The sequence below is a fragment of the Triplophysa dalaica genome, chromosome 18, assembly GCF_015846415.1.
Source record: "Triplophysa dalaica isolate WHDGS20190420 chromosome 18, ASM1584641v1, whole genome shotgun sequence".
NCBI classification, from domain to species: domain Eukaryota; kingdom Metazoa; phylum Chordata; class Actinopteri; order Cypriniformes; family Nemacheilidae; genus Triplophysa; species Triplophysa dalaica.
In genome coordinates this window covers 6,817,449-6,830,735 of record NC_079559.1, presented here as the reverse complement: position 1 = coordinate 6,830,735, position 13,287 = coordinate 6,817,449, and the positions used below count along the sequence as shown (strand labels likewise).

Genomic DNA, 13,287 nt, shown 5'->3' with positions numbered 1-13,287 from the left:
ATGAGATATACTTATGACATTCGCATGTTTTTTTTATTAAAAAACATCAATGTCAATAAGTTATAGGCTATTTTCTACCCGGGTTTTGAGGCCGGCTCTACAAACGCTCGGTTTTAATGGGCGTGCCGCATTTAAGTCTTGGAAGTAAACGCCCACTGCTTTTATTGGATAGTAGTTTGCGTAGTAAACTTATTTGGAGCCTTCTGTTAATTTGGTTGGAGACGTAACGTTAGGTTACACATTAGCACCATTCGCAGTTTCTCATGGTATTAGTATTATCTGGAGACCTCCTGTGATTTATAAACTACCTCCCCACGTGTATTTCATGGGACACATTCGCACGGGATATGTAAAGCCTCTGATTTACTCAAAATTACTGACTTATTTCCTGGATTTATGTTTTAAAAAAAAACTTCAACCAGACATTACTAATGTCGGAATCCAAGGGAAGGTTATACAACTACTTAGTTCTTCCACAACCAGGCACGGACTGCACAATTTTATGTGATCTTTAACGGCATGTTTATTGTTTGCTCGCTCTATCTGGTTCCGCTCAATTTGTGTTACTTCAGAATTGTCATGTGCAAACCAGTGGGCTGGGCTAGAGAAGTAGTCGTTGATTTTCTTCTTTGGAGGGGTTGTTCAACCTATCAATGACGTCATAGATAGGTGCATTCCAAGACCTGCCGTTCGCTGGGCCTGGTGTGAATAATGGTTGTTATTTCAGTAACAAGGCCGTTTTCAGTTCTGACACTTACAGGATGTTCACTTGAATACAATTCCCTCTTATATAACAAAATCTTGGGTTAAAATTGTGTTTTTTATTTGTTGCTCCTTTAAACTCCTTTAAAGACACCTTTCTCTCCTCCCTCCATTAGGAAATACAAATGAGATCTCTTTAATGTTAAAATTCTTTCTGCTAAACTGAGATTAAATGTAGACCAAATGAATGTGTTCTGTTCCTCTGCTATTTCTACTGGATAAGATCAGGAAACAACTTGAGTCAGATCTAGACCTGGGCTGGAATCAACAATCATATCAACAAATGCTTGATTTGTTTCTTTTTTATGTCTCCTGAGTACCTAAATGCTAAAGTTTAATACTATGGAAACAATTAGTTAAAATCTGATACAAGTTTCCTCCTCTTCACTGCACATACACTATGATCTTCAATTGAAACAACCATAAAGAATAACAGAGATTAGTATGAGTATGAGCAAAAAGTGTTATAAATCCTGAAATATAAAGAGTTTAATCTTACTCTTTATCAATCAGAACGGGGGCTAAAGGTCTAAGCATGTGACTCACTTTCTTTCCTTGTAATTTGTGTTGTGAAAAACACAGAAAAGCCAATGTTGCAACGTCTGGTTGCAAATGACCAGAATCCTAGAAGCTGAGGAATTCCACAGATATCACAAATAATTTCAGAATATTTTTTATCTTAGACGGGATGCTGAGGTAAGCTTTTTGTGCATTCCTGTTCTGATTCACAGAAAGTCCTTGTGGTTTCAATTTCTCTGTTATTTCAGGATGTCGTGTTTCGAGATGCAGCAGTATGGATGTCCTTACTGTAACCCAAACCCACAGTGCACAAGATACTTTTCAAGGTAAAAAAGACAAGAGGAATTTGTAAAACATGTTTCAATGTCTGTAGATTGTAGGAAGAGGATTCCTTCAGTACTGAGAAAACTGACTCTCTGTGTTTCACAGGCCTTTGAAACCTAACATGTAACCAAGAGTTTATTTTGAGCATTGTGATAAATGTAACCTTCAATCATACATCAGAAAAAGCACAATTGCAAGCTGGGATGTGCCACAAGTAGTGTTCAACGAACAACAAGTGTAAAGGGAAACTTGTGTGTGTCTTCCAACTCAAGAACCACAAGAATTGGATGCATTTTACAGTTTTTCCACTCCAGCTGCTACTGCTCTTTTTGAATCCGCTTTGCATAGTTTTTCCTACACTCAGAGCCGGTTTTAAATTCATCGCACACACATAAAAAGCAATAATTGAACCTTTACTTCTCAATGCATTGTGGGAGCAATAGATATTTGGCAATATTTTCAACTATTATATTTGGAAATCAGGGTATATACCGGAATCATGACCTCATTGCCACTTCAAGTTTTAACCCTGTTACATTGCGAACACTTTAACTTACATTTGGTATATACTGATTGTAAGATAGCACAACTAAACAATCTTAGTTTGTGATAAATCCTTATTAATGCAACATAATTCAGAAGGGTAGGAACAAAGTACAAGAGATTTAATTGAGTGACAACCCCAATGAAATGTTTATTAGAAAGTAGGGGTTGTACGACGTTAGATCTTTGAAGTCGACTATTATGTGATAAAAGTCCCGTCGACATCAACTAGTCGATGGTATCATTATTAATAAATAAAATAAGAGCTAGGGAATGTTTTGCAACCAGATTTGATGGGTGTGGGCAGTAAGAAGGGCTGCAGGAGAATGGAGGGACTTCGGCAAAATACCCTCTTAATATATCAGAGATGCACCGATTACAATTTTCTTAGCCGATTTCGGTTTCCGATTTTATTATACTGTAAGTGAAACCTGCAGATTCCAGTTTAAAATATAAACTATATATAAATATACATAAAACCATATTTACTTTTCTTTAATGCAAATTTTGTCGTAATAACACATTTTATTTTCATAAGACAAATTATTGAACATTACAATTGGTGCAACTCTATGATACTGTATATAGTAGCTAAATACAAATAAACTGTTGTTCATCTATTCCACAGAGCAACAACAACTAAACTAAAATATAACTATTTTGAAGTACGAATTTGGTGGTAGCGGGGATAAGCAGTAAAAGAGCAGCAGGTTGATCTCAACAGCAACCTAGCGTTATTTCAGATCTGAAATGTGTGTTCAGAGCAAACTTCCCTGCATTTACTACAAGTCAACTGAAAGTGTCACGTGCACTTATAGACGAAACAACTGAAAAATGTGTTGAGTCTGTTTGTGACAGGATATGACTACGTCAATATATTTCTTAGCCTACTGCAGCAGACATTTTATCATAGCGGCTTTCCAAACATAGCACCTCAGTGACACAGCAGCCAATATGAGAAACGTTTTTATTTATACTGTTTCTTTCACTGTTTCTTTCATGCTTTATTAAATTGGGAACTAGTACAAAAATATCCTATTATATTAAAAGATCTGGAAAGCTAGAAGCTAGTGAACTAAAACGAAGGATTTGTGGGTGGGAATGACATCCGTCCTGCGCGCATGTCTCTTGGAACCGCTTAGAACAGTCCCAAGTCTTCTCAAAGGTACATTGTCAAAATATAAAAGAGGAACAGCACGTCAGTTGTGTGGGACTATTCTGGCTGTTTTGTGTGGATGATGCTGTGCAGTATCAGATATACTTTCCATTCCAAAGTGATCACCCCAATGCCCTACTCCCTTTGAAGAGTAAAGTTCTTGATGTTTAAACTCTGGATGGAACAACACAACGGTATCTCCTAATGTGTCTGTTTAAAATCCACTTGCCAAAAAGAGCAATTAAAACAATGTCATTTTCTCTTTATTTGGAGCAAGTTTTGTGGGGCGTCCCCTTCCCAAAGGGCCCTTCGGAGGGAAATATAAACCGTTTGGAAAGCGCCAATTGTGTGTGCTAACATTAATGCTACCTCAAGGGGCAAGACTACTAATATCATGCAGCACTTATACAATTATAAAAGACAATATATAAGATAATACATATACTAATAGTTTATATTTTTACTTATTTATTAAAAGATTGTCTAGTAAGTTAACAGAAAGTGTTTAAGGGCAATCATCATGTTTATCATATGTATATTATCAAATTACTGAGTGTGGAAAAGCCACAGTTTTGTTTAATATTGATGTAATCGGCACTTTAGTTTCTGAGGTTAACGACTTTAATGTTACACCAAGCTTATTTGTCAGTGCTTTATGTCATGATAATTATTAAATGTTTGAATGGCTAGAAATTTAACAAATCGTTCAATATACTACTATGATTGAGAATATGTCAAATATATGTCAATCATTTAATGCATCAACTAATATCATTTTAAGCCGGACATATGGTGGTTAATCTATCAAAAATTGCCTTGTTTACCATGATTTATAGATTTTCTATAAACAACAAGGTATTTCAAAAATCTAAATCGTTCAGCCCTAAATTGGACCTCTCACTACATTCACCATCACAAACTTTACCATTTGACCTCTTTGGACGATTATAAAAAACTGATACACAATTGAATATCTTGGGAAAGGGCATTCAATCCTTTTAAAGGCCTTCATTTTCTCGAAATTGATTTATCAACTTTTAATACTTTTTAAGACCCTGCGGACACCCTGGAAATTAGAGACTGGAAATTTCATTATTTCTGTGGAGAAATTAAATTAGGCAACGGTGAAAAATATCCTCCCTGCTGGACTGTTCCAGTTCCCCTTGAGGGCTTTCTCTCATCAAGTTCTTTTGAGGAGATTCAGACTCTGTGGAATTTAACTCTGAGCCGCCTTGTCTTACCTGCAGAAGCCTGTTCCATTGTGGAAGGTGACACAGGTAGCATTGTTCACACAAGGCTTCACAGGATCCACACACTGCAGAGCTGTGAAGGAATATGAAGACAAGCACAAGATTAGGACTGCCCCAGTTGAGACAACATCAGTGACTTTTATACAATATTACTCAAGTTTATACTACTTATGGCTGATAAACAATATAATTGGTGATAATAGGAATTAGGGTTGTTACGATCAATTATCTTGATAAATCAAGTATTCTGATGATTATTTTGTCGATAAAACGATTTATCGAGTAATCAAGACGCAAGTGAACACAAGGCTCAACGCTTTTTTTACATTTTCACTGGTACCCCTACAAAAAATTAACAAATAGTAATTTCTTAGCTGCATATATTTATGTGTCTGTTTTTTTAGGAGGAGATACTTCACTTAATTATTTGTAGTGTTCTTTTGCAAAACACATTGTTTCATTCAGTTTCACAGAGTGAAGTAGAAAGTAAACAATCCATGTGAGACTACAGTACACATCCTGATACTTCTTTTCAACACTTATTACATAGCAAGCACAGTCAGTGTGATGAAATCATGTGCTGTTTTATATTTGCATTGTGCTTTTGGAAAACACTCAGAAATTTGCTATTCATATTTACTAAGCGGTTAATTTGACAAGGTGGAAATCATGGATTCTGAGTAAGTCCTATCGCTCTTCACAGTTTAGAAACAGACTTTTACTGCTGCGGCCATTTTGGTAAATGTGATTGTATGACAAAAGTAGTGCTATAGTAGTGTTGATTCACTTGCTCTTAAAAGTAATCATTGTTGTAAAAATAGTTTTATTTTAAAAAACTATTTTCCAAGTATGTATAATAAGAGAACTCATATTAGATAAATCAAATTCAATCGATGACTACTAAGTTACCCGTTTAGTACTTCATTTGCAAAAAACACTTATGACTGATAGAAAACATTATAGAAAGTAAAATTTGCTTTTCAATTAAAAATGTTTTACAGCTCTGAAGGTTATTCTTCTGAGGTTAAAGAGCGAAGAAAAAAAAGCCTTTGCAGACTGTAACCACAGCACTCCCTCCGATACAAACACTACAGGTGATGGAGCTGTCAGGGAAAGAGGTGAGAGACAGAGGCATGAAACAATAACCCTTAGTAGTGACGCACCAGACAGTGAATTTAAAATGTAAATTCCAAACTGACCAAAAATGTATACTCATTTCCTCTCAAAACACAGGAAGCATGTGGACGTCATAGATGTCACAAAGAAACAAAGACGGCTCAAAGAACACAGCCAAGCACAACATTTTGCTATGATCTGAGTTGGTATACATTTTATTAAGTCAACTCTTTAAACACATAGTCTAGATGTTCTCTAGTTTCGATGAATCTATAAAGCAGATTTCCTGACATCAGAAGCACATTTCTGTAAATAGAAGCAGGTTGCAGATCACACTTCCCTCTGAGACACTGGGTGGCAGGTCATATGATTTCAAAGCAGCTCTTTGGAACACATTACTAGTACAGCTCAAGACAGGAAGTGTATTGAGTGCTAATACTGACTTCCTGCACTCTGACCAGTGTGCAAGAGGTCTCAAAATATCACCGTGTGCAAGAGTAAGGAGAAAGTGAGCACAGCCTGGGCATGTAGCCAACGGCTAAAGACGGGCTTTACATGAATGCCCCAAAGCTCTTTAACTATGGGCCGTGCTACAGCTCTTTAAAAACACTTGGGTGACTAACACAAAAAAAAAAAGACTGAGATGACAAGTCTTCAGCATAGTGGAAATTACAAAATTGTGTGATAAGGTCAAAACCTAATCTTGGTTTAATTAATCATAAAACTCAAATACACAAAAGCCTACCGCACCCCAATATAATACAAAAGTACCTAATGAACCACTTAAGACCAGGATATGAGGGTTGAATGGTGGCATATGCGGTCTTGCGGCCTCCTCCGAAAACTGTGGCGCTATCACAACATTGCCGTCTTTATATGAAAATCAGAGCAGAAGGGGATACAATCCTAAAAACTGATTAAAAATTTGGCAATGGCAAAGGTGGTATATTAAAAAAATCTTTTTTATATTAATGTATAAAGTAATTATGTTACATTGTTAAGAGTTATGCTTTTACTTGATAATCAGTTGCAAAAATGCCAAATTAAGAACAACTTGATTCGATACCTTACAAAATCAAAACACTTAAAAGTGCAGGGGGTGAATACTTTCTATAAGCACTGTATTTAGAGTGTCGTGCCAGCCATCGTATGCCCTGCGAGGTCAAAACCTGCAACAGAAGAAAGTGTTTGGCTGCGCCCATCTATGGCAGGAGCCTGGGACTGTGGTGGGAAATACTTGGGAGAAGTGGGTAAGCTGAGTGTGAAATTGAGCTTTCACAGTGATTTAAGAGGCGAAAGGAGGGGAGCTGGAGTGCACGAGATATAAGAGAGAAGAACAGAAGAGCAGGAGTCAAGTGTGCTCAAGAGGTAGAAGCAATAATGAGAGAAAGTAAAAGACAAAAGGGTTGGGACCAACTGGAATACTTAATGTGCATGCAAAAAAACAAGATATTTTAATGGTTCCTATACAATAATCCCTTCCTTATCAAGACATGTAGAAAAGATTTCATTTTGGTCTATTTCACACACAACCTATTATTTATCTGCAATAAACAATATAAAATATTAATATAAGCCCTTTTAAAATACTAGTAGTACTAACAAGTTTAAGTACCTGTGTGTTGTCACCTCGGTTTAAATATCAGTGAATAAGGAAATAAAATATTTGTGTGGACCACCAAATAAAGAAATTTATGATACTGTAATCTCTTTCTGATTTTTTATTGAGTTAGTTTGATTGAGTAAGTCTTGTATCGGCTATAACCACAGCTGTAAAGTAGTTATCTCCTTTCTGGGTTTACAACATGATAATCACAAGCTACACAGTTTAACTTCTTAATGGCAGTAGAATGTTTTTGTATTTGATCAATTTACTTTGATCATCATTTAGTTAAATAATTACATAACAAATGTTGATTCAAGTGCAGAATACTGAATTCCAATTGACATTTATTTTCACTTGTTGAATTAAGGAAAGCATAGATTACTTTCTGCTGTGGTATCAAAATATTACAATGAAGTAGTATTACATACACTTTGGTATCATGACAGCCTTACATGAAACCTTTCTTTTTTTAAAGTGTGGTCAGATTTTCTCATGAGCAAACACGATGAACAGAAAGCGACATAATGTAGATGAGTGAGAGACTGAAGCGAAGGGTGAGTCATGCACGAAGGGAGGCTTGGCCTGACTGGTCTGACAAGCTCTACACATGCTCTATGAAACCACCAAAGGAGGAGATCATTCAGGGTTTTGGGACGGACTATCATGAATTAACACTTATTCACTCCTAAAGCAGCTGTTCCCATTCAATTCCAGCCCTACCAAAAGCAAACTGTAAATCCTCTCTCACTTCTCAATTCTTCTTCACTCATGAACATGTAAACGTCTGTTAAAGGATCCGACAACTGTAAAATCAGTTTAATCCAGCTGAAAGCCTGCACACCTGCTTCGTATATCTGTATTCTAGCCGAAAGACAACATTAATAATTTCCCTGATCTATGATCATGCTTTACTCCTAATGGGCAATATTATAAAAGAAGGGCAGAACTTGTGGGCTGATGTACACTAAAAAAATGAACTGTCGGTGCTGTGAGTTTTACTTAACCCATCCAGAGAAACCCTGCTGTGATTGAACATTTTGTCCTTATTTTTCCACTATGAATCCCAGGCTTTCCTAAAGGTGTGAAGAAGAGAAGTGACAAATTTGGCAAATGTGAGGACGAGGTGAAAAAGAGAAAAAAACCTAATGAAAAAGAACCAGGGGGTAATACGCAAATCAGTAAAGCGGAGAAATTCTCACTTGTTTGTTGAATTAACGTTTTGCCTGTTAAACTTATTCTTTTCAGGAGAAGAAATTAACATTGATTTGTTAAAAATAAACATCATCTCCTCTGCCCTTTTGTTAACCCTTAAACCGCTTCTCAAATCCCGTCACTGATTCTCTCAAAACAGATGGAGGACAGACACAGAGAAGTGGACGTAGTAAGACAGGGAGTGGCAAAATGGAATAACAATGAGATGGAGAATGGGAAAAGATGTAGGAAGTGATACAAGGAGGCAAGATGGACCGTGTGATGATGGGAGTGAGGGCTGATCCCCGTTGATGAGCACATGAAGGTGGGGAGCTCTAATACAGAAGAGAGACTCCAGGGACCCGTAACACTATACACTTCACTTGAGTACCTCTCATACTCTTAAAATTTGGTTTTCTTTCCTGTCTGTATAGTGGCCTGGGTTTCTCATTCTCCATATTGTTTTCTTTCAGATGGTGTTCTGAGCTCAGCTCCAACACTGATGTGCCAAGATTTGAAAAAGTGACTGTGACTCTTCCAGCCCCTAAATCTATACAGCAGATTTATGACTCAATGTGTGTGTCTGTAGTGTGTACACATCCACATTTTTGGTACTGATCGTTTATCTGTATGTGCTAAAGCCAAATAAACCTAACTATATCCCATGACCTTTCATCCTCACAAAATCCTGGAATGAGATTAGAGACTCTCCAAACTATATTCAGGGACATATAAAAAAGTGTTTTGTACACAAAATCTTCCTTGCATTTAGGCTTTGCTGATTTTAGGAAATTAATCTTGAATTAAAAAACCAGCTGTGATATAAACAGCACATAAAACACATACAATTTGATATCAGTCGCGCATATCAGTTAGCAAATCACATTAAACATATTTCGATCTATCTTTAACCACGCCCAATGGAAATTATACAATAAATAAAGGTCAACACCAATGAGTGTTTCCAAATAAAATGTGTTTCTCTTAGTTTCAGATGGGACTCAGACGGCAAAATACATCATAGCTTTTGTACAGTGCAGCTGTCTCACAGCTGTAGTCCATGTTGCCTGCACGCCTGTTTGAAAGCACTGCCTCATCCCCGCGACCAAACCCAGAGCCCAAGGGAGTTCTGTGCTCGTGTGTGTCTCTCTTTCACTCTCTCTAGTGCTAATAGCTGCTGAGAGAGATGGGGAAGTAATTATGCGAGTCTTTCGGGGCTGGGTTGAGAGGAAAGTACTCAAGAGTCTGAAGAGATTTGTCGGCATTGGCCCGCTTCCATGCTGGACAGCAGAAGGAAGTTGTTCACGCTGGGTGAGGAAGTAACCCCATTTCCTGACATTTTTGTAAATACAACAAGTGCTCTCTATGCTGTTAAACGTTGACATGGCAGCAAACGTAACCCCCCTCCCAAAGCCAATCTCTAATGAGACGCGCTCCTAAATGCATGCTGAATTGATAACATAAATGCAAAGGGTGGTTTCAGCAGCGCTCATTAAATCCGTACGTCATGTGAGGCTGGAGAGCACCATGGTAGTTTAATGATAGACTGCATCTAGTTTGGGAGGAAACCTCGCTAATTATGAGGAACAAAACCAACATTCCATAGAAAGTCTCTCAGACAAACCCTTAGAGCTGGCTGTGTACAAAGCCATCAGAAAGAAAACTTTCACTTCTTAACCCCAGTCCCTATTACGTGCAAAGGGCGTATTAAATGTCACAAGGAGATTAAATTAATATTACTACATCAATGGCACAAAGAAGGAAATGAGGCTGCATGACATTGTACTGTGTTCAGAACATTATAGTCAGTATTAGATCTGTAAAGTTTGTATGCACAGCACACACTTGCACAGTGCATATGGTTGTGTTTGCACTGGTGACTTAGTGTCTTAGCCTGAGGCAGGAATGCAGAATGACTTAATTCCCACTCATTTTTAACCTGCTCTGCAGTGAAGCGTAAAGGTTTTTAATCCATGGATTTTAAAAGCTTGAGTATCTCACTATTTTCTGGCTTAGTGTCGGAGTTAAATCCCTTTATTTAAGGTTCCTTTATGCATGAAACCAAGCTCACTGATGCAGGCTATACATATAATACTGATAAGGAATAGAATCAGACTCACATGGACATCACATAGACACCAAATATTAAATTACTTTAACAAATCATCATAACACAGACCATTGCCCAGCGACCCGGTCGAACCCTCCACAGCACCAGCTGGCTCGATGTGGGCATCTCAAAGATATGCACAACCGTAGGCCATTTCATAAGCAACCCGTTGTGTTCTAAGAAGTGGGAGCTTGGCTAACATAAATCACATTTCACACCAGAGAGCAGGAGCGGGTCAGAACCACGCAGCTCGCAGGCGGAAACAATGGGCCAACTTCTCACAGCACGCGCTGCAACGGCTGATTTGAGCAAATACATGCAGCTGGTAGCAACCTACACATCTATGGGAAATGCGATGTCGTGTGCCAGCGAAGAAAAGAGGAATCAATCCCACCCCAGGGATTGATATTCAATGCAGAGAAACAAGAAACATAATCTGTCAGACACACTGGGAGACTCAGCATTGTGAAAATCAGTGCATCCACAGGGAAATGTGTGTCTGTGTGTGTATAAGGGAGGAAGAGAGGGGGAGAGAGAGCAAATGAGAAAGGCAAGGGAGAGAGAGTGGAATGCGAAACACCAACAGTAACATTCCTATCGCTTCTTGCAGAGCCTGCAGTCATTTTATATTGTCTTGTTTTCTTTTGTAAGGCTCAATTTTGGAGGGACCGGGTAAAGCATGTGGAATAGGAGTCATATGTGAGTGTGACCTTATCCAAGTCACTAATGCAACAACTGGCACCCTTTGTCTGTGAAACCTGCTGAGCTGCTCAGGATAAATAAACAGGCGTCAAATGGAAAACTCTATGGCCCTTCTGAAACCATAGATGCTGCTATTCTGTCTTTTGGGTTTAACGTTTGTCTTTCAACAAACATCGAATAATCACGATTCTCTCACACACATACACAGCCCAAATAAATGGATAAAACCCTCCTCTTAAACAAAAACTTAATTTTGATTACGTTTGATTTTCGCTTTGCTTCTCAAGTTGAAAAGTATTTCAGTTTTTCCTCAATGGTATATTGCTAGAAAGCTACACATGCTAAAAGTTCCCTTATATTTCCCCTCAGCCGAATCCATTTTGAATTCGTCTCTGCTGCTGAATACATCACATCTGGGCAGCGGTGCCATTGACGAAAGCCACACTCCGAGGCTAGTTAAAAGCTCATACATTATACACAAACCATGTCGTTTATAGAAAAACTAATTATTCAATCTTCAAAATGTAAAATATTTTCAAGCAGAGTTCTGTTTTTAGACCAGAACTCTGCTAGCAAGGCTAACAAGTGACTAACAGTTACAATTTCTATAGCCAGTTTACTGTAATAAAAATACAATGGCTATGGTTACTAACTTATAATACGACAATGATAAACCAGTGGTTACTATGGTTTGAATACGAGTACCACATGCCATTTTCGTAAGGATGTTTTCAGTCGAGTTTGCAACAAAGCTGCAACTCAGTTGGCAAAAGTTGGCAACATTCGTCAAATTACGTTCAAAGAGACACAAAAGCAATAACATTTATCAGAAGCGCTATGATATCAAAGATGAGCTGTCACACGCCATTCGAGGCCGAGCAGAACTGAAACGTGACCAGTGATGCTTCAGACATCCGTACAGATGCGCACTCACGGCGAACTGTCTTTTAAACGAACAAAAAATATTATGATATACTGTTAAAGTACTTACCATGTGATAATTTAAGGCAGCAAATAACTAGGAGGATGACTTTGCCCGAAGAAACACCTGGTAATTGGCCCATATTTTTTGTAAAATCCACATAGAGTCACCAGCGTGAGGCTGTGCTCCGTCTCAGGTTAAAGCGCAAGAATCTATAAATGATTCTCAAATTCAAGCGACAAAGAGTCAAAAAGCGAACAGCACTCGAAGACGAGATGTCTTTTATCCCGTCAGATTGTGTCGTTTGACCATATATATCCGTATATTTCTATCTTCATATGTAAGGGGATTTTACTTCGTATGGCAGCGCGGTGATCAAACTTTCTGAACTTCTCTTCTTTTCGTCCCAGTCACTCGTCGCAGACAGAGATGTTCTTCCGCAAACGCAGCGGGTGGATCTATATTTTACGCTGCCTCCATAGATTTAACAACGTATTTATTTGTTACTTACTACAAAAAACACATCCCACGTTAAAACAATTCACGTTTATATTTTGCAGTAATATTGTGTTTTAGATAATAGGCTAGAAAATCTTCCAAAACAGGTTCTTTAACTTTCCGTGGCGGAGGAATTTTCACTTATTCTCGACTCCGCAAAGCATTGAGTATGACTCAAATTTAACCCGTTCGTACTTTTTCCTCTCCACCCGCTGACGTTATTTCGTCAAATACCCACCCCTTTCCATGGGGTTTTGATTTATCCTACAGCTTATTGTCTTTCACGGTACAAGTATGGTAGTGAACAGATTATAAAATATATATATATATTTTTTTATTGGCCTGGACCCACATCTTCTCCTGAGATATAAATGAATTGATCTGTGTATTTAAGATTACTTTGAATTGATTAACCTATACCCAATTAAAAAAATAATTTAGATGGCACATTAAAAGCACAAATGTAACAACATTCTCACATTCTCACATTCAGTATACCTTTGTCCTTACAACAATGATCAAACAGCTATTGTGACCCGATGACATTGGAAACATTATATCACACACAAGCTCCACTTGTGTCCTGCA

The 13,287-nt window shown here is 37.8% G+C and overlaps 1 protein-coding gene across 1 annotated transcript in view; it reads right to left on the bottom strand.

The window, feature by feature from the left end:
• notch2 (notch receptor 2) overlaps positions 1-12,652 on the bottom strand; it is a 39,880-nt gene extending 27,228 nt beyond the window's left edge. Inside the window, 2 exon segments of the mRNA XM_056772524.1 lie at positions 4,546-4,627; positions 12,271-12,652. Of these exon segments, the coding sequence (XP_056628502.1) occupies positions 4,546-4,627; positions 12,271-12,343 (155 nt within the window). The 5' untranslated portion in view covers positions 12,344-12,652.
• Between the last annotated feature and the right edge of the window lie 635 nt (positions 12,653-13,287).